The sequence below is a fragment of the Pelophylax lessonae genome (genome assembly GCF_965119305.1).
Source record: "Pelophylax lessonae genome assembly, chromosome: 4".
NCBI lineage: Eukaryota > Metazoa > Chordata > Amphibia > Anura > Ranidae > Pelophylax > Pelophylax lessonae.
The window spans coordinates 666,141,784-666,164,378 of NC_138771.1; the positions used below are offsets into that span (position 1 = coordinate 666,141,784).

A 22,595-nucleotide genomic window follows, 5' to 3' on the forward strand; every position below is an offset into this window, starting at 1 on the left:
CCCTTTGGACACACTAATAAATGCAGTCTTGGGATAATGTGATATTTCCAATATAAAAATATTATATTGTATTAAAAATATAATTATTGAAATGGCATTACTTGCCAGGGTGAATGATGGAGATTAGTTGGACATTTATGTATGTACTGAGAGTATGGACAAAGTTTTATGTTGTGTTTTATAGTTACTCTTAAATATAAAGAAATCATCCTTTAATTTTATTATACAAAATATTGAGTTATCAGGAGAGGCGTGACTATGACTTCACCAGTTAAGGTATAGAATATCCCAACCAATGGGGATAATGTTTCATCCCTCTGGGTTTAACTTATGGTTATTTTTATAGCCCTTTGTTCATACCATATAAAATGAAGAACCCAGAGATGAGAGAGGACACATTACATTGCCCAACATACATCACACATACATCACACACACTACTACATCCATTTATATACTTATCTGGACATACTCCATCTTGCTCCATCATTCATCTGAAACTTTGAGGGACGCCAAACAAAACTCCTCCCTCACTGACCACGATCTTAAGAAAGGCATCCATCTTAGGACTCTGGTAACGACCATTTGAAACCAGCAGCCATCTTAAGTGTGGTAAATATAACTTTGCTATGTTATTTGATTTTATTCAATATTGTTTATTCCTTCCTTATATGTTTTATATTGCATATTTAAGGGTAATAAGATTACAATCCCAGCCGTATAAACCATAGTAGATTTTTCTCTAAATAGCTGATTTTTGTTTTTATACATTTTTATTAATATCAGATTCAGAGCATTATTGCGATTTTAGTCATCGATTTTGCATGGCTTATTCTCGCTTCATCTGCAGTGAAGTGACTTTCGGCTATGCGATTCCCAGACAATTGTGGTCTGTTTATATAGAACTCTTACCTATGGTTTATGCTATACCTGGAGAAATGGTAATCTTGCTTTCGTTTTGCTTTCACTTTGTTTCAGCTTCACTTTCATTATTGAGCTAAACATCACATTGCATTGATTGTTTGAAGTTAGTATTTTATGTCGAGTTATCTTTTTGTGTCATTTTAACCACTTGCCGACTGCCTAACGCCGATCTACGTCGGCAGTCAGCCCCTCACAGGCAAAGTGACGTAGGGCTACGTCACTAGCTTGTGAGGGTCTAGGGAGCGAGCGCGCGCCCCCGGAGGCGCGCTCCCGCTCCCGCGTGGTCACGGACCCCCCCGCGCGTGTGACCGGCGGACCCGATGTCCGCCGGTCACTCGGCGATCGGCAGGGGAGAGGGAGAATGTCAGGCAGCCTGTGTAAACAAGCTGCCTGTCATTCTCCTTGCTGTTAGGATACTGATCACTTGGATCTAGTATGTAGATCCGTTGATCAGTGTCCATAAAGCTCAAGCCCCAGCCAATCACAGTAGAAAGCACGCCCCTAGGGATACACACAGCCCCTCCCTCCCAAATAAAGTTAACCCCTTCACTACCAGTGTATTTTTACAGTAACAGTGCATATGTATAGCACTGATTACTGTAGAAATGTCACTGGTAACCCCAAAAGTGTCAAAAATGTCAGTCAAGGGTCCGATCTGTCCGCCCCAATGTCGCAGTACCGCAAAAAAAATCGCAGATCGCCGCCATTACACGTTAAAAAAAAAACAACAAAAATGACAGAAATCTTTCCCTTTGTTAGTAAACGCGATAACTTTTGCGCAAACCAATCAAAATACGCTTTTTGCGATTTTTTTTACCAAACATAGGTAGCATAAAACAAATTGGCCGAAAAAGTAAAAAAATTTTGATTTTTAAATTTTTTTTTGGGGAATTTCATATAAAAAAATGTGAAAAATATTGCTATTTTTGCAAAATTGACGCTCTTTTTTTGTTTATAGCGCGTGATCAAAAAATCGCACAGGTGATCAAATACCACCAAAAGAAAGCTCTGTTTGTGGGAAAAAAAGGACGCCAAATTCGTTTAGGTACAGCGTCGCACGACCGCGCAATTGTCCGTTAAATTCACGCAGTGCCGAATCGCAAAATACCCCCTGGTCGGAATGGGGGTAAAATCTTCCGGGGCTTAAGTGGTTAAGTTTGATCATATATTGTGAATACATGTCTTGTGAATAAATATTTTATATATGTTCCATACTGTAGACTGTACTCACTAAGATTGGTATATGCTTTTAAAAAGAAATTAATCAATTAAAAAGAATTTGCTACATATTTATTTGTGGAAATAAGTGGAGATTCTCCTACCGCACAGATCTTTGCTTATTAACCATAAATAGACACTGTTATATCAGAGCAGTATAAATATTCTGACATTCCTATAGCCTTGGCCATCTTCATGTAGAGCAAAAATTATTTTTTCAGATCCTCAGAGAGTTCTTTGTCATGACGAGGTGACATGTTGAACTTCCAGTGACCAGTATGAGAGAGTGAGAGCGATGACACTACATTTAACACACTTGCTCCCCATTCACACCTGAGACCTTGTAACGCTAACAAGTGGGTGCACATAAAGCAGTTATAATTGGCCCCACCCCCTGCCACCTTCCTCCCCAGCCAGCTGCTGTTTGTCTATGCATGGAACAAAGTGGCGGAGCCCCGCATACTGCCCCGCCCACCCCAACATCAATGCTTCAACTTGACAGCTCCAATCACTCTCATATCGGCTGCCCCGGATTGCCACAAATCCCTGGCTGGGCTAAAAAATTTTAAATAAGCAATAGGAGACCCGGGGCTTTTTGGGGGCCCATTCAGGGCTATAGCTCCGGTCAGCCCACTCCCTCCTGATGCCACTGGCTCTGGCAGTGTTCATCCTGTTCCTCCTTGCACAAAGGAGCAGATACCGGTCCTGTTGATGGGTTAGAAACTTTCTACAGCCCTGTCCAGCTCTCCTAGAGTAACTGCCTCTCTCTTGGAATCTCTTTCATGCTCTTGATACTGTGCTGGGAGACACAGCAAACCTAGCAATGGCACATATTGATGTGCCATCCTGGAGGAGTTGGACTGCCTGTGCAACCTCAAGGTATGGCCCCATGCTACCAGTAGTGACACTGACCCTAGTCAAATGCAAAACTAGTGAAAAGATGAGTAGGGAAAAAAATGGCAGTGGCCTCCACTTGTAAAACCTTTCCTGTTTTGGAGGTTGTCTCGTTGTTGCCCATCTAGTGCACCTGTTGATAATTTCATTAATACCAATGCAGCTGAAAATTATTAACAACCCCCTCTGCTACTTAACTGATCAGATCAATATCCCAGGAGTTTAATTGGCTTGATGCTATACTCAAATTAACCGCTTCTGGACTGGCAGGATTTGCCCCCTTAATGACCAGGCCATGCACTTTTTGGGATTTTTTTTACCAAAAATATGTAGCAGAATACAAATTGGCCTAAACTGATAAAAAGAAAAATATAATTTTTACATTTTTTTTTATTGGGAATGTTTTATAGCAGAACGTAAAAAATATAGCGTTTTTTTCAAAATTGTCGCTCTTTTTTTGTTTATAGCACAAAATCTACAAACCGCAGAGGTGATCAAATACCACCAAAAGAAAGCTCTAATTGTGGGAAAAAAAGGACATTAATTGTATTTTGGTACAGCATCGCACGTTAAATTAACACAGTGCCGAATCACAAAAAATGGCCTGGTCAATAAGGGGGTTAAACCTTCCAGAGCTGAAGTGGTTAAGGAATTATCCGTGCAGGGTGAAAGTAAAGGGATCCATCACCAGCAACACCCTCACACTCAGGCTTCTTACCAGATGTTCAGGACCATACATTATAATGGTCAAACAAGCAACAGTAATATTATTTAGGAGGGTAACCGTCATTAATATATATATATATATATATATATATATATATATATATATATATATATATATATATATATATATATATATATACCTGTATATATATATATATATATTAAATGCTTGCTTAAGTTCTATGAAATGAAAACTTGTCTAAACATGGTTTTTTAGTTGTGGTGCAAGGTACAAACCAGTATGCTGTTTCCATTGTCCATGTAAAAAAAAACAAAAAAAAAAAAACATTGTTTTTAGTAGTTAAATGGCTTCCCTAGTTCTCATGTGGTGCAAACCTGTATGCTATTTCCATCACCAGTGTCTAAAAAATACACTATTGTTTGTTAAATGCTAAATGCCTGCTTAGGCCCCTTTCACACAGGGAGTCTGTCAGGTGGACTCTGTTTTTCTCAGCGGGGGATTGATCCGGTGATCCCTCGCTAAGCAGGCGGATGGCAGCTCTGTCTCCGCACTGTGTGCAGAGACAGAGCTGTCAGGACCCCATTCTTCTCTATGGGGGAATCGGATGAGAACGGACCGTCTGTCTATTCTCATCCGATCCGCCAGACGGATGAAAAATAGGGTTTCCATCCGTCCGGATTTGAGGGATCGGATCGGATGTCAGCGGACATGTCTCCGCTGACATCCGATGCCCCATAGAGATGCATGGGGCATCCGTTCAGATCCGCCTGAAAAACGGACAGGCGGATCTGAATGGTCGCATGTGTGAAAGGGGCCTTAAGCTCCCAGAAGTCGCAGCCTGTTCAGAACATCTTTCTGACTGTGGTGCAAACCTTTATGCTATCTCTAATGTTGGTATATACAAGAAATGCTCAATTCTCCCACCATTTCCAGTGGTGACCCACCCCATAACTGGACCCAACAACACACTGACACACCAATGGTGATAAATGGACTTTATAAAAAAATAGCAATACATCCTATAGGAAAGGAGGGGGGTTACCAGGATTGACAATATTAGATGTAGCACCCTCCTAGTCAGTAGTTTTGACTCTCTCTGCTTACCAGAAGAGCAGCAGGCAAAATATTTGTGCAATCTGCTGATCAGGGAGCAGGATCTGGGAGTTAGGTCTATTTAGTGTTCCCAGTGTGTGATTCATCTGGTCTCTGGGAATGTCCCCAGCTGATCTAATGGGGAGGCACGTTGGATGCTGGAGGAAACCTGACCAATGACACACAGGCTTTTGGTACTGTCCCAGGGGGTTGGCACAAACAGTGGTGCATTATGGGACAGGGCATAAAAAGGCACAGGCACATGAGGTAGAGGTCTGTGGGTGGTAAGCCAGTTCCCAGAAGGAGGGTGGCGGCTACCTCCTCTTCTGCAGCAGTTGGTGGTGGTCACAGGCAGGCGGCCTGGTGAACCAGAGTGTGAGGCTGAACCCAGAGATCCAGGAGAAGCTAACTACAGGAGTTGGGGCATTGGAGAATCTGGAAAAACAGTGTCATGAGTACAGAGGAGCTTGCCCAGGGGGGTCTGCCCAGGAAGGGGACCACTCCGGAATGTAGAGTCAGTGGACGGGTGTCAGCTAGCCCAGAGAGAAAGGGGGTACTAGGGGAGTACCCTGAAGAGAAATACTATAGGAACACTTACCTCATCTTCATTCAAGTGGCAGGATGAAGTAGCGGCCTTGGCGCATTTTCAATGTAAAAGTCCTCAGCATTGTGAATAGTTAACAGTTGGAGTATCCCACTCATCCCTTCTCCCATCCCAATTTAAATAAAACCACAAAAACAACATCCCCTAGACTGATCTTTGACTGAGCCAAGAAGTTAAAGTGTTACATTTTCTGCAAACCGTTGCTACGGGTAACCCAAGGGACTCCCTAAAGTGTAATATCCAGTAGTCCTCTAGGGGGCAGTGCTACATAAACATAGTGCTTCAATAACAGCAATACAATTCAATATTAAAGCATATTGAATAAAATTCTCCTTTCCACCAGTGAAAGGCCTTGCCTGAAATGCTCTGAGTGGGTGGAGAATGACACTGCAAGAGATAATAGCCAACAATCAATGTAATCAATTGTCTCTGTAATGGAGATAGGGGGGTGCAGATAATTACAAGGACCTAAATGCAATCTTAGACCAAAATGACCACCCAACAATGGGTAAATCTATCAAGGTCTGCTGGTGGCGAAGTGCTTTAAACTCCCCACTAGAACACTCAGCCTTTAAGAAGAATGTACTTTTAATTGACAGGTAAAAATAACTGTGCAAAGGCTATATGGCCAAATTTGGACAATGTCACTGTGACCATACAAATGTAGCACCCTCCTAGGTAGGTACTAGTGAGAAAGTATAGTTTTGAGCTCTGTCTGCTTATTAGAGGGGCTGCAGGTAAATCTATATTGTCCTCTGCCTGCCAGAGAGCAGGATCTGTTAGTGAGGTCTGCTCATTGTGCTCCATATACAATTCATTCAGTCTAGAGTGTGTTTCACACTGGTCCAATAGGGAGGCATATTGGACAGTGGGAGGTAACCTGACCAATGGGTGCATGAGCTTTTTATACAGTCCTGATGATTGGCAGAGGGCAGGACGCCTCAGTGCATGTTGGGATACTGTATAAAAGCCAGGAGCACATGTGCTTGAGGTCTTTCATAGGGGAGCGGAGTCCCAGGGGGAGGGGGTTGCTGTCGCCTCCTCTGTAGAGGTGCCATGCGGCCTCAGGAGGTCTTTCTGAGGGCCGAAGGAGTGATCGAGAGGAGCTGAACCCAGAGGTCCAGGGAATCTGACGGAGAGGGGAGACACTGGAGGTCCTGTTTCTGCAGTATCGTGAGTACAGGAACTCGTGTCAAGGGGCCTGACCTGCGGGGGCCACCTGTGCTCCTAGGATAATCAGTGGACGGGTGTCAGCCCGCAAGGGGATACTAGTGAGAGCGTCCTGAATATAAGATATCAATCCCCAAGTCATCTTGTCAGAGAGTGAAGAGAGAAAGATACTTAATTCCATCTACACTTGTGGCAGTGTGGATTAATGGCCTGGCCGTTCCTAAGTGCTAAAGAAGTTCTGAAGGTAGAAGTCCTCATCTATGTGAATAGTTCAGTTGGGGTATCCCACTATTCCCTTCTCCTATCCCAATTACAAAATAAACAACAAACAAAACCAACACCCCTAGGCTCTGTGAAGAGCCAACAGGAGCAAGGAGGGATTCAGGAGTGTGACCAAATTACAACTGTGTACTGAGCCCGTCAAGGCAATTTCTAGCAGTCCCTGCGGGGGCAGTGCTACATAAGGTTAATGATGTCATCAGCATCCCTACCCCTTGGTTACATGTGTCTGTGGGGTGGGAAATTCCCTGGTAGCAGCTGATTGGGCCAGCAACCTGGTATCATGTGACAGATTCCTGGGTGCTCAGGTTTAACTGGGTTCAGTCCAAGCCTTAGTTCATCACTCTTTACAAAAGACTATGTAAGCCACATAAATTATGAAACTTACTTAAAAAGAGCAAACCATTTTAGATGAGCCATTCATGGAACCACCAAAGTTTACTAGCTTTAATATTGAAGAATGCTTTTCCCTCTTATGTTTTCTGTCCTGTATGAAAGAGACATGTATGACATTGAGTGAAAAAGGAAAATGAGAAATAACTTAACCACTTGCCGACTGCCTAACGACGATTTACGTCGGCAGTCAGCCCCTCACAGGCAAAGTGACGTAGAGCTACGTCGCTAGCCTGTGAGGGTCTAGGGAGCGAGCGCGCGCCGCCGGAGGCGCGCTCCATCTCCCGCGTGGTCACGGACCCTCCCCGCGCATGTGACCGGCGGACCCGATGTCCGCCGGTCACTCTGCGATCGCCGGGGGAGAGGGAGAAAGTCAGGCGGCTAGTGTAAACAAGCCGCCTGTCATTCTCCCCTGTGTAGAAACTGTGATCACACGTTTCTACTATGTAGGACCGTTGATCACTGTTTCTACAGCTCAACCCACAGCCAATCACAGTTAGAATCAATCCCCTAGGGACACACACAGCCCCTCCCTCTCAAATAAAGTTAACCCCTTCACTACCAGTGTAATTTTGCAGTAACAGTGCATATGTATAGCACTGATTACTGCAATGTCACTGGTAACCCCAAAAGTGTCAAAAATGTCAGTCAAGGGTCCGATCTGTCCGCCGCAATGTCACAGTACCGCAAAAAAAATCACAGATCGCCGGCCTTAACGTGTTAAAAAAAAAAACAACAAAAATGACAAAAATCTTTCCCTTTGTTAGTAAACGCGATAACTTTTGCGCAAACCAATCAAAATACGCTTTTTGCAATTTTTTTTACCAAACATAGGTAGCATAAAACAAATTGGCCAAAAATGTTAAAAAATTTAGATTTTTACATTTTTTGGGGGGAATTTCATATAAAAAAATGTGAAAAATATTGCTATTTTTGCAAAATTGACGCTCTTTTTTTGTTTATAGCGCATGATCAAAAAATCGCACAGGTGATCAAATACCACCAAAAGAAAGCTCTGTTTATGGGGAAAAAAGGACGCCAAACTCGTTTAGGTACAGTGTTGCACGACCGCACAATTGTCCGTTAAAGTCACGCAGTGCCGAATCGCAAAATACCCCCTGGTCAGGAAGGGGGTAAAATCTTCCGGGGCTTAAGTGGTTAATCATCACCATTAATTATTACCATGAAAAAAGATCTATTTGTGAATCTAATTAGATTTTGAATTTTAATTTGATTAGATACTAGCAACATTTTTAGAGACAAGCCTCTAAATCTGGGGACTGTTCACAGAAATCAAGTGAGCTCTGCAGTTATAATCATTTCCAATAAATAATTACACTTTATTACAATATTTTTATTGATTTTCAAGCAAAAGAATACAGATTACAACTTGGTAAGAAATAGTTACACAATTATCTTCAATCCAACCGTGAACAAACATTAATGAAAAGGTTACAAAGACATTCTAGGGTCAGATTATGACTAAAACAAAACCAGTACTGACGACATGACAAATGCAACACGATAGGGTGCCACTGAATATCCCTGGACACCCCTTCTGGGAGCAAACTGTGTCCCAGGGCAGGGCACCACCACTATCTCAGCCCTCACGTCGACATTATTCACCTATAAAGTTGCAATTTCACCAACAAATAGTATGTATCTGGAAGTAACTACCAACCCCAGACTTGGAGCCAGAACATAACAGAAATTAAGAGACCTAACGTGTTCCAAAAGAAGTATAGAACAATTTACGGAGGGACCAGATCTTATTCATATTTAAATACTGTGCCATCTCTATATGCTATACTTTTTTCATACTCTGCTATAATGCTAACGTGCCTTAGGATGTCATTTACACTCGGTATTTCGTTCGTTTTCTATTTATACATTATTGCTGATGTCAGGTCACCTGTGGCCAGGTGACAACTGCACCCTGTTGGAGGCAGGGGCACAGCGCAAAGTAGTGAACCCAATAGCAGACTGCTGCGGATGGACTGGAATGTGAGCCCAAGATTCCCAAGGGCGCGGAGTCTAAGACCCAGCAAGTGTTCACCAGAGCCTCTAGTGGTGAGGATGAACTTGGCTGCAGCTGGGCCCAGGTCGTGGCCCCTGGGGTCCCCCAGGCCACGCTCCATAGGGAGAGAAGGGAAGCAGCCACTCAGGACACACAGAATGGTGATGGGTAAGCCGAGGTCGGGGTAACAGGCAGACAAGGGTAGTAAAGGGAAAGGCCAAAGGTCAGGGTAACAGGCAAACAGGAATAGTCAGTGAAAAGCCAAAGTCAGTACACAGAAGAGTAGTTCAAGCACACGGCAAACAGGAAACTAGCACTGTTGAACAGCAAAGCAGACCTGCAGTGCACTGGTTAATATAGACTTCCTGTGATGACCTGGGCGGGGCAGGAACAGGAAGTAGAGGTGATAAAAGGAACCAGAAATGCACTCTGACCTCTAATACAGACATGAAGGTCCCTTGACATGAAGGTAAGCTCGCCAAGCTCTACTGCAAGTCCATGACAGCTGATCGAGCTGCAAAAAGTACCTGGGTGGCTATAGATCTAGTTCCCTTCGGGAATGAGGAGAGATTGATACTAAGGATAGCCTGTTCAATGTTTGGTTTGACCAGTATTCCAGTGATTCTGGAAATTAGTTTAAATATCTCCGCCCAGAAGCTACAAAGGTGCAAGCAGTCCCAGATCATATGTGACAGAGTTCCTACTTGTCCGCAACCCCTCCAGCAAAGATTTGTTTGGTCATTAGAGAATTTCACAAGTATGTATGGAGTAAAGTGCCATCTCAATATGAGTTTTTCTGATAGCTCCCAATAGTTAGAACATCTAGTGAAACGGTAGTTATCGTGTATCGCTTTTTGCCATTGGAGGTTAGAAAATATTTTGCCCAGTTCCGCTTCCCATTTAAGCAGGGGTGAGGTTTTAATAAATGTCTTTTTAGAGTTGAGTTTGATATATAATAGTGAGATGCCTCAAATAATTACACTTTAAAGTTATTATTAGCTCCAAGCATTGGAGCTCTACCAATCACACCCCTCCCATCTTTGATGTCACCAGTTTCTGGGCGGGGTTCTCAAATCTCATTATTCCACCCATAAATCTTTATACAACCTCTTGCTACCCATAGCAAAGCATGAAGGGGCTCAGTGAAGGTGGTGGTGAAGGTGTGGAGGTGTCGGATCGGGTCACACAGATCATAAAATGAGATCCGCCCGACCTCATAATCCAGAAATATCCTGACTCTGTTACTGGAGAGATTTGTAGATAAAGTGGTCTCTTTACTGTCATGGATCACCGAATACTGATTACCAGACCTGAGCAAACCCCAGGACTTGTTATTCTTTCCTATTCCTGCCTGAAAGACTTTCCTGTCCATACTGGGGTAACACATCCCGACTCTCCAGTTATCTGATTCCCCAACATCCACTTTCCAGTAATATCGCCCTGAAGAGAAACTCTGACTGCTCATCACCTGAGGACAATCTGTAAATCTCTCTGTTGTTTCTGGTCGATTCTGGCCTATATATGACCTGGATACAGTTTTCCTGTCATCTGATATGTGTAGCATATTACTAGCTGTGTTTACATCAATTAATATGTTTGCAGCTTCCTCTACATAGAAGTATGCATTTACCTCTGTTATTATATTAGATAAACCTGTGTGTAAGACCCCCGCCACACCCAGACCCCCTCCATCATGGAGGAGTTCCTCATGTCTCTCTCTGTCCTCATTATCTCCATCCTCAGTATCACACAAGTCACCTGTGTCTGATTCCTGTAAGACAGTCAGTGGATCCGTCATGTTACACAGCTCCTCAATGTGACTAATCTTCCTGGACAGCTCCTCCTTCTTTGTTTCCAGATCCCGGATGAAGATGGAGATCCGCTCTGCCCGCCTGGAGATGTCCCTCAGGACTCTCTTCTCCAGGTCTTCCAGACGTCTCCTGACATCTATAAACAGGGCAGTGACTCTCTCGGTGTCACCAGCTACTTTTTCTTTTACTTTCCTGCTGTGTTCCTGCAGACTCTGGACTCTTTCCTCCACCTTTTCTCCCTTTTTCACCAATTTCTGTTTAACGTTTCTCAATTTCTTCTTCTTCTTCTCAGAAGCCTCATCCAGTATTACCACCTGGTGTCCCCGATGTTCTCCAGCCAAACTGCAGGACACACAGATACAGTTGCCATCCCTAATGCAGTAATATTTTAATAATTCGTTATGAGTGGAGCATTTCTGGAACTGTAGAGAAGTGGTGAGGTCAGATATAACATGTTCTGGTGTCTTGTTGTGGGCTCTCAGATGTTTATCACACAGGTAGGCCTCACAGTGGAGACAGGATCTAACAGCAGGTACCGAAGAGTCCACACAGTAGGTGCAGAAGATCTCAGACTTCTTCCGATCTGGCTGTGCTCTCCAAAACTTTGATGTGTTTCTCTGCAGTACAGGACGACTTCGGAACCTTTTTTTGCATACAGGACAGAAGTAATCTCCAGATCCCTCCTGAGTATCCAGCACATGATCAATACAGACCCGGCAGAAGTTGTGTCCACATTGCAGCATTACAGGATCTGCATAAATGTTCTGACAGACGGAACATTCCAGCTCAGCTCTCAGAGCAGCAGACGCCATCGCTGACAATAGAAGAGTGGAGTTGGAGTCTCTGATATTCTCTGAGCTTATCTCTTGACTTTTTTCATGAACCTTTGGATATTGCTGTAAATTAAAACAAAAAAAGTATAATTCATGGTCGGCTGTACTTACAGTACAAAAATAACACAAATTGACATTCTTCTATAGTAAGGTGATGTCTTGTACTGCGTCAGTCATTGCTGTACTATAAAGCTGCTTGATTAATTTAGTTATATAATTTCCTAGTTTCCTAGTTGACAAGGTTGACATCAGTCTATCCAGTTTGACTTGTGTGATTGTGTGTGTTTATGTCAATACCATTTGCCAAACTGTATATTGCATGTCCATCTTAAATCTTTTTCAAATTATCAACAATCCCTTCTGACATCACCAACTGTGTAAGGCACATTCTTACCGCTCTGAGAGTAAAGAACCTCTTACGCAGTCTAAGGTTAGACAGCTTCTCCTCCAACTTCAATGAGTTACCACGTGTCCTCTTAAGTTACCTAAGATTAAATAGTTTTCTCCATATGCTAGAATCATCATTGAGGTATTTGTATATCCCCATCATATCTCCTCTTTAGCATCTCTTCTCCAGGAAGAATACGTTTAATGTTTGTAGCCATTCCTCATTCTAGGTCCTGCAGTCCCCTTATTAGCTCTGTTGCCATTTGTTGCCCTGCTCTTGACTCTTTTTTATTGCCCTTCTCTGGACTATCTCCAGTTTCAGCACAATCTATTCTGTTAAATGTTAGAAAATTTTTGCCAACCCTGGAAAAATAACACATACATTTTACACTCACCTACATTAACTTCACGCATCTACCTCCTCTGACTTGTGCCCCAAGGCATTATCCCTCTTCTCAGACCTCTAGGCTTTCCACAGACTTCTAGTCTTGAAGTATTGGAGGTCCAAAGATTTCTCACGTTTCTGAACTCTAACAAGCAGCCTGGTCCAGATGAATTTACCGTGTGCTATTATTTAAAAAATTATGGAACCCATTACCTCAACATTGTTCTTTTAATATTCTGCTCAAAGATGATTCATTTTGGACACCCTGACCACCAATATATGCCTGATACCTAAATCCAATACTTACCATACTTCATGGTCCAAATATAGGCCTATCTGATATAGAGTTTGAAGGGGGCTTCACGCCTTTTTCTTTTATTTTTTGCATGGGATCCCCTGAATATTTTTAGGAGACCTCACACTATTTTAGTTTACACAATCCCCACCTCTTTGTTTTTATCCACCCGTCGGGATTATTGGGGTGATTGGAAATTAGAAAAAGAAATGGATTTAAAAAGCCATGTATATTCAGTCATATAAGATTCTGAACAGTTTAGTTTCCATTTTGTTTAAGGTGAAGGAAAGTTCATATGTTCATTTGCAAAATGTCTCTTGCAAGAGAGGGTAGAATTTCAACAGAGATCTTTGTATTTCTTTTAAAATCATAAATAAGTGGAAAACTGACGTTATTTTAGTTAAGGCTCAGTCAGCCTGACGCTATGTTAAGGGGGTGATGTCTCCTTAATTGTCTGTATTCTAAAGATGAACAATAGGTTCATTTAGAATATATATTTTTAAGATACATTATTATGTGTGAGAAGATATTAGCAATAATTATGTCATTATATTATGTAAGGCATATACATATATATTTTGGAATGTTATATCACATTTTGGGTTCATATTCTTGTTAAATAACAAATCTTACTTAGACTTAAGAGTGAATACTAATTACTTCATTTTAAGGCATGTGGTAGGAGTGTTTTATATAAGAATTGCTTTGGACTAGGCTAAGTGATATAAATTCTACAGGCCAGACAAAATGTCTGACAGTTATGTCAGAATTCAAATAATTAATGGACTTTCACTAGCAAGAGGTCGATAAGGTCATCAGATAAGAATAGTGGTAATCATTGTTAAATACAAAATTTAATGAACAGTAAAATACTGCCTCCTGTGGAGATAATACCAAATGCAGTCTTGGGATAATTTAGATATTTCCAATATAAGTATATATATTGTATTGAAAATATAATTATTGAAATGGCATTACTTGCCAGGGTAAATGATGGAGATTAGATGGACATTTATGTATGTACTGAGAGTATGGACAAGTTTTTATGTTGTGTTTTATAATTACTCTTAAATATAGAGAAATCATCATTTAACTTTATTATACAAAACATGCGGTTAATTATTAAAAGAGGTGTGACTCTGACTTCACCAGTTAAGGTATAGAATATCCCAACCAATGGGGATAATGTTTCATCCCTCTGGGTTTAACTTATGGTAATTTTTATAGCCCTTTGTTCATACCATATAAAAGAACCCAGATGTGAGACAGGAGACATTACATACTAACAACACACCTTACACTTGCAACACACACACTACTCACAACCATCTATTGACTCATCCAGACATACTCCATCTTGCTCCATCATTCATCTGAAACTTTGAGGGACGCCAAACGAAACTCCTCCCTCTCTTACTACCATCTTGAGAAAGGCATCCATCTTAGGACTCTGGTAACGACCATTTGAAGCCATCTTAAGTGTGGCAAATATGCCTTGCTATGGTATTTGATTTTATTCAATATTGTTTATTTCTTTCCTTATATGTTTTATATTGCATATTTAAGGGTAATAAGATTACAATCCCAGCCGTATAAACCATGGTAGTTTTTTCTCTAAAAAGCTGATTTTTGTTTTTATACATTTTTATTAATATCAGATTTAGTGCATTATTTGCAATTTTAAGTCTTCCGTTTTGTATGGCTTATTCTCGCTCCATCTGCAGTGGAATGACTTTCGGCAATGCGATTCACAGACAATTGTGGTCTGTTTATATAGAATACTTACCTATGGTTTATGCTATACCTGGAGGAATGGTAATCTTGGTTTCGTTTTGCTTTCACTTTGCTTTCACTTTCACTTTCATTATTGAGCTAAACACCACATTGCATTGATTGTTAGAAGTTTGTATTTTATGTAGAGTTATCTTTTTGTGTCACTTCCTGTTTGATCATTTATTGTGAATACATGTCTTGAGAATAAATATTTTATATATATTCCATACTGTAGACTGTACTCACTAAGATAGGTATATGCTTTTAAAAATAAATTAATCAATTAAAAATAATTCACTACATATTGATTTGTGGAAATAAGTGAAGATTCTCCTTCCTCATAAATCTTTGCTTATTGACATAAATAGACACTGTTATATTCAGAGCAGTATAAATATTCTGACATAATGAAGTACGAGCGCGAGATATTATTATTAAATATTCTTACACACCTGTCAGCTGGGAAATCCTGGGAATCCCTGACTGATATCCCTGGGAATCCCTGGGAATCAGTCAATGTTGTTAGAAAACCCTGTGCGGGAAGCTCTCACATTTAGCAGCCGTAGTAATACCACTAATAAATGTATCCTTTTTTGAACCTGGAGGTTCAACTTGGCCAAACACCAAAAACTTCTTTGAAGACAAGTGTTTTTAGGGATCTCCTAAATACAGAGTAGAAGATAGTCAGACAGATTTGGGAGGGGAATTCCAGAGGATGAGAGAGGCTCAGAAGAAGTCCAGGAGACAGGCATGGGAGGAAGTGAAAAGAAGCTAGAAAGCAGAAGATCTTGGGAGAAAAAAAGAGAACGATTAGGTTGGTATTTTGTGACTAGGTTAATGGTGTAACTGGGGGCTGAGCTGTGGATGGCTTTGTAAGTTGTTGTTAGTATTTTGGATTTAATTTGTTGGGTGAGCAGAAGGCAATGGAGAGATTGACAGAGAGGAGTAGCAGAGACCAGTACCAGGACAGGCTTGTCTAGCGCCCAGGGCAAGCATGTGGAACTGCACCCCCTCCGCCACTGGTAATACATGCCATAGAATGGCCTTACTATAATTTTCCATGTCCATTCTCCGCCCCATTTGCTCTGCTCTGCCCAGGGCAGCCAGCCCCTAGCCTATGAAAAGTGATAGCCTATGTAAAGGTAAGCACATGAGGAGAGAGTTGCAGTAGTCGAGTGGTAAGATGACCAGAGCGTGAATCAGAATCTTTGTGTTGTCATTGGTTAGAAAGGGGCGTAATTTGGAGATGTTGCATTTTAAGACTTCAAGCTTTGGATAATGATTGGATGTAGGACCTAAAGGAGAGTTCAGAGTACAGGATTACACCTAGCAATCCCTGACGTTACCGGCCTGCCCAGACATGCGCATGCTGAGCAGTGGAGTGGCGCCATGCGTCTGTGAGCTTTGGATTGCCTCTATGTGCTTCCATGGTCTCCCAACAGGTGGCGGTTGTTTGGGTCCCTGCTATTCTTTCTCCAACCTGCGCACATAGGCTGTCAGTGACCAGATCCTGCATCACTTTCAACCTCATACAGTCGTGTAGACTGGGCAGCGTCTCGGTTGCCATGGGATCATACGTGCGTCAGGGAGCTTCTGACGCACGGCATCACTCCAATGCTCGGCATGCACATGTCTGGGCCGCCAGGTGACGTCAGTGATTGTTGATTAGCTTGCATAATCCACACTTGACCCCATAACTTCTTGGGCGTTCCACGCTGTGGAGGAGTGTTGCTGTGCGCTGCCAGCTCAGGGGGCATGAGGTATTACCAACTGGCGTGCATTATCTTGAAGGTGCACTCCCACTAGTCTAAAGGGCTAAAAGGGATTCATCATTTAAGCTGCTAACACCATACTCTGACTGCTGTATGACAAGGTCGGATACTTTCAGGTAAAGACAGACTACCCTAGGTTATCTTCAAGTATGATCTCACTGGTTATCTTTGGAAATGACTAGAAACTATACAGTTGTATTTATAGCTTCTCTATCTTTTCATTCACAGACTACATCCCCTATTTGAGGCTATTTACGATCTACGGATCCTTCCACCTTTCTGTGTGTATTCATAATTTCCTTATGGTCTCATAAGTCTGGTTTCTAACGACATATACTGACTCATATACTGAACAAAATTATAAATGCAACACTTGTTTTTGCTCCCATTTTTCATGAGCTGAACTCAAAGAACTAAGAAAATGAGATTCATCCGTGAAGAGAACACCTCTCCAAAGTGCCAGGTGCCATTGAATGTCAACATTTTTGCAGCTGCAGAACGCCCATCCATGTTATTCAATGGCCTCATGCACACATAGAGCTTTTAGGAGCTCCAAGTGGCATAGGCGTTTTACAGCTCCAAAAAACACCCAGGAACTGTGCGTTCTGGAGCTGCAGCGTCAAGCTGTAAAAACGTCTGACGCTGCTAAAGGCAGAATAACGTTGCTTAACGTGCGTTAAGCCACGTTATACGTTTTTTTTTCTTCCATTCAAAATCAATGGTTCCCTATGGGAGCCTATTGATTTGAATGGAAGTCGCACCGCAAGTCGGATCAGGATGATCCGACTTGCGGCGCGACTTGCGCTGTGAGAATCTTGAGGGGGAACTCCACGCCAAAATGGGGAAAAAAAACGGCGTGGGGTTCCCCCCCCCCAGGTTCCAAACCAGGCCCTTCGGGTCTGGTATGGAATTTGAGGGTAGCCCCACGCCGAAAAAACGGCGTGGGGTTCCCCCCAAAATCCATACCAGACCCTTATCCAAGCATGCAGCCCGGCATACCAGGAAAGGGGAGGGGATGAGCGAGCGGCCCCACCCCCCCTGGATCATACCAGGCCACACGCCCTCAACATGGGGGGGTGGGTGCTTTGGGGCAGGGGGGGCTCTGCACCCCCCACCTCAAAGCACCTTGCCCCCATGTTGATGAGGACAAGGGCCTCATCCCCACAACCCTGGCCGGTGGTTGTGGGGGTCTGCGGGCAGGGGGCTCATCGGAATCTGGAAGCCCCCTTTAACAAGGGGGCCCCCCAGATCCCGAACCCCCTCCCTATGTGAATGGGTATGGGGTACACTGTACCCATACCCATTCACCCCATAAAAGACAGTGTGTGTAAATAACGACAGGAGACGTTTTGGAAAGTTTATTAAAAATCTTCATCCCGTCTTCTCCCTCTCTGGTCTTCTGCTCTTTTGCTGTCCTCACTTCTTGTCCTGTCCTCTCTTCTTGTCTTCTGCTCTTTTGCTGTCCGCTCTTGTCTTCTTCTCTCCGGTCTTGTGGTCTTCTGCTCTTTTGCTGTCGGCTGTTCTTCTTCCTCCGGTCCTCCTCCGATAACGTCTCCGGCGATTAAGCCGGTCTCCGGTCTCTGCAGCTTATTATATAGCCATTAGGGGCGTGGCCGCCAGATGATGTCATCTGGAGACCCCGCCCCCTTGTGTCACAGATGACGTCATCTGTGACACAATGGGGGCGGGGTCTCCAGATGACGTCATCTGGCGGCCACGCCCCTAATGGCTATATAATAAGCTGCAGAGACCAGCATAATCGCCGGAGACGTCGTCGGAGGAGGACCGGAGGAAGAAGAAGAGCCGACAGCAAAAGAGCAGAAGACTTTCCAAAACGTCTCCTGTCGTTATTTACACACACTGCCTTTTATGGGGTGAATGGGTAGGGGTACAGTGTACCCCATACCCATTCACATATCGAGGGGGTCCGGGATCTGGGGGGCCCCCTTGTTAAAGGGGGCTTCCAGATTCCGATGAGCCCCCTGCCCGCAGACCCCCACAGCCACCGGCCAGGGTTGTGGGGATGAGGCCCTTGTCCTCATCAACATGGGGGCAAGGTGCTTTGAGGTGGGGGGTGCAGAGCCCCCCCTGCCCCAAAGCACCCACCCCCCCATGTTGAGGGCGTGTGGCCTGGTATGATCCAGGGAGGGTGGGGCCGCTCGCTCGTCCCCTCTCCTTTCCTGGTATGCCGGGCTGCATGCTCGGATAAGGGTCTGGTATGGATTTTGGGGGGGACCCCACACTGTTTTTTTCGGCGTGGGGTTACCCTCAAATTCCATACCAGACCCGAAGGGCCTGGTTTGGAACCTGGGGGGGAACCCCACGCCGTTTTTTTTTCCCCATTTTGGCGTGGAGTTCCCCCTCAAGATTCTCACAGCGCAAGTCGCGTCGCAAGTCGGATCACCCTTATCCGAACCTGCGGTGCGACTTCCATTCAAATCAATAGGCTCCCATAGGGAACCATTGATTTTGAATGGAGGTAGAAAAACGCTGCTAACAGCTACTATGGCCAAACGTGCAATAACGCTAATGGAAAAAGCTACTGAAAGCACGTTTTTACAGCTGCGGTTTCCCGGCGTCAAGTAAACAGCTTTGGAGCACATTTTTATGACGCCCTGTGTGCATGGAGCCTTAGAGTGGCCTTTTATTGTGGCCAGCCTAGGACACACCTGTGCAATAATCATGCTGTCCAATCAGCATCTTGATATGCCACACCTGTGAGGTGGATGGACTATCTCGGCAAAGGGAAGCGCTCACTAACACAGATTTAGACAGATTTGTGAACAATATCTAGGTGGGCTGCAGCCAGTATCAAATACCAACACCATATCATAGGCTAAAAATTATCCTAAGCGCGTATTCCTTATATTTCAATATTTGAGAGAAATCGGCCTTTTGTGTACATAGAAAAAGTCTTAGATCTTTGAGTTCAGCTCATGAAAAATGGGGGCAAAAACAAAAGTGTTGCATTAATAATTTTGTTCAGTGTAGAATATTCTGTTTAATACTGGCAGACTGTTCCCTTGAAGACCATTATATACTGCTGGTTGTGTTCCTACAGCCCCTTGTGAGGAAGGTGGCGGGTGCCTGGGTGCCACGAGTGGTGTGACCTTTGGAGGCAAGCAGCGGCAATCCCATTGTGAATAATTTTTTTAAAATAATGCGGGTTCTAATACAAGTGACTTATCAATACAGGGTTAGTACCTATATGTTTATATAATGTGGTATTTTGTTGATTGTAAATGGTACTGTACCTAACTGCAATTTTTCTACATTTGTAGATAAACTCTGTATAGCAACCATCTACCCCTGAAGAAGAGAAACGCGTTGGGTTTTCTTCTGTCTTAAGCATTTTGGACAGTAGAATATGGTTGCTTTTATTGATTTTATCACTTTATCTAGCTGAACCGCATAGATTTTAGGATGCGTAATATGTTTTTGTATTTTTTTGTCTATTAAAATGTAATAAATGATATACAAGTCTTTTAAAATTGACTATGTTTTTTTGCCCCCTTAAATCTCAGTAGATGGTATTCTGTTTGTGCTCTTTAGTTATTAGGGATGTGGGAAAAATGGCAAAACTAAACTATTACAGAGATAGATTTGGGTGTTGTCAGAACAGAAATGGTATTTGAAGCCAAGGGAGGCTATCAGCTAACCCAAGGAGGAGGTGTAGATTGAGAATAAGAGAGGTCCAAGAACAGAACCTTGGAGGACCCCAACAAAGAAACGAAGAGGAGCAGAGGAAGTAGAATTCTAAGTGACACTGAAGGTACGGCAGGATAGTTAGAAAGAGGAACATTAAAGAGTACAGTCATAGAGACCAAAGATATTTGAGGAGAAAGGGGTGGTCCACCGTGTAAAAGGCAGCAGTCCAGAAGTAGGAGTACAGAATAGTGTCCATTGGATTTAGCCGTTAGTAGATCGTTTGTGAGTTTTAGGAGAGCAGTTTCCATTGAGTGTTGAGGGCAAAATACAGACTGAAGGGGATCAAAAAGTTTATTCTCAGTCACTCTACAAGACTCTGGTCTGTCCGCATCTGGAGTATTTCAGGAAGGATGGGCTGGAACTGGAGAGAGTCCAGAGAAGGGCAACAATGCTAATAAAGGGACTGGAGGATCTGAGATATGAGGAAAGACTGCAAGCAGTGCTGCTGTTAGAAATCACGGGGCCCCATACAGACTACCTGTCAGGGCCCCCCAAGAAAATATTAAAGATATATTTAGCTAAAATTACAACAAAATCACTATTATCAGACACAAATATAGCATAACTCGCATAATTCCTGCTAAATCTAAAAAAAAAAAAAACTATGTTAAATAAAAAAGAAGATGAGATGAGAAAAATATACAGGCTGGGCAGTTGGAGCTCAGTGATCAGAGAGACAGAGAGAGAGAAACAAAGTTACAATTTACAAATAAACTCCTGAGCAGAGATAAGTGCTGGGAGGGGGGCCCACACAAGGGAGGGGGATTAGTGAGGGACGACTGTCTCTTTCTCAACGTATAAAAGCAGATAGCAGGGAGAGGGACAGATCAGATTCAGGTGTTGGAGGAAGATTTCTGTGAATGTTGTCCATCACTAATCCCCCTCTCTGTGTGGACCCCCCTGTGTGCTCTGGGCCCCTTACAAGAGGGCTGGTGGTCCCCCCCCCCCTATCAGCGGCCCTGACTGCAAGCATTGAACTTATTCTCTCTGGAGAAGAGACGATGGGAGGGGATATGATATCAATGTACATGACCCGAACATAGGGAAAAAACTTTTCAGTGAAAGGGAATACAAAAGGACTCGCAGCCATTCGCTAAAATTAGAAGAGAATCGGTTTAACCTTAAACTGCCTAAAGGGTTCTATACTGTCAAAGCGGTAAGGATGTGGAATTCTCTTCCGCAAACACTGGTATCAGCGAGGAGCATCGATAGTTTAAAAAAACTATTAGATGGGCACCTTAACAACCACAACATACAGGGATATTCAAGGTACTATTGACAGCAAACACACAGACACTCATCATAGGTTGAACTGGATGAACTAGTGTCTTTTTTCAACCTCACTAACTATGTAACTATGTAACTGTGTAACTGTGTAACTAGATGGTAGCTCAGTCGGTTGTAGACCAGACGTTCAAGGAGTTTGTAGGAAAGGGGGGGGGGGATAAGATTGGTGGGGTCCAATGAAGACTTTTTAAGTATGGGGGTGACTAGTGCATGCTTTAGAGAGTTAGGGAAGATGCTAGAAGAGAGGGAGACATTGAAGATGTAAGTTACAGAGTATAGGATAGAGCCAGAGGTTGACCTTAGCATTTGTGAACAACACGGTCCCTGGGGGAAGGTGGTTAGGTGGGCTTTAGAAAAAGGTTTAGCAAAGTCGCCTATAGTAGCAGGGTTGAATGAGGATCATATTGAGTGTACCCGTAGCACAGGTTGCATGTTTGACATCTACTTTATATGAAAATAATTTTTAGTAATTATAATAAAATTAAATTAATGATAATAAAGGCTAGAAAAGAAACAAAAACAGTGAGCATTGTTGCATTCCCTTACATTGATGATCGGCGAGGACGGATCCCCTTAGATTGGTGGCAGAGGGAGAAATCCCACCCTACATTGGTGGTCAGTGGTGGGTGGCAGGGCTTCTGTTAGAAATCGCGGGGCCCGTACAGACTACCTGGCAGGGCCCCCCAAGAAAATATTAAAGATATATTTAGCTAAAATTACAACAAAATCACTATTATCAGACACAAATATAACATAACTCGCACAATTCCTGCTAAATCTAAAAAAAAACTATGTTAAATAAAGAAGATGAGATGAGAAAAATATACAGGCTGGGCAGTTGGAGCTCAGTGATCAGAGAGACAGAGAGAGAGAAACAAAGTTACAATTTACAAATAAACTCCTGAGCAGAGATAAGTGCTGGGAGGGGGGCCCACACAAGGGAGGGGGATTAGTGAGGGACGACTGTCTCTTTCTCAACAGATAAAAGCAGATAGCAGGGAGAGGGACAGATCAGATTCAGGTGCTGGAGGAAGATTTCTGTATATGTTGTCCATCACTAATCCC

The 22,595-nt window shown here is 43.1% G+C and overlaps 2 protein-coding genes across 2 annotated transcripts in view; both read right to left on the reverse strand.

Annotated features, from left to right (window-relative positions):
- LOC309554203 (E3 ubiquitin-protein ligase TRIM39-like) overlaps positions 1-22,595 on the reverse strand; it is a 177,468-nt gene that overhangs the window by 154,612 nt on the left and 261 nt on the right. The window lies entirely within an intron of this gene.
- Positions 10,304-11,103, reverse strand: LOC309554232 (tripartite motif-containing protein 14-like). Its single transcript, XM_082255867.1, has one exon. It carries the CDS (start codon positions 11,075-11,077, stop codon positions 10,349-10,351), a length of 729 nt encoding a protein of 242 aa, XP_082111993.1. The 5' UTR covers positions 11,078-11,103; the 3' UTR covers positions 10,304-10,348.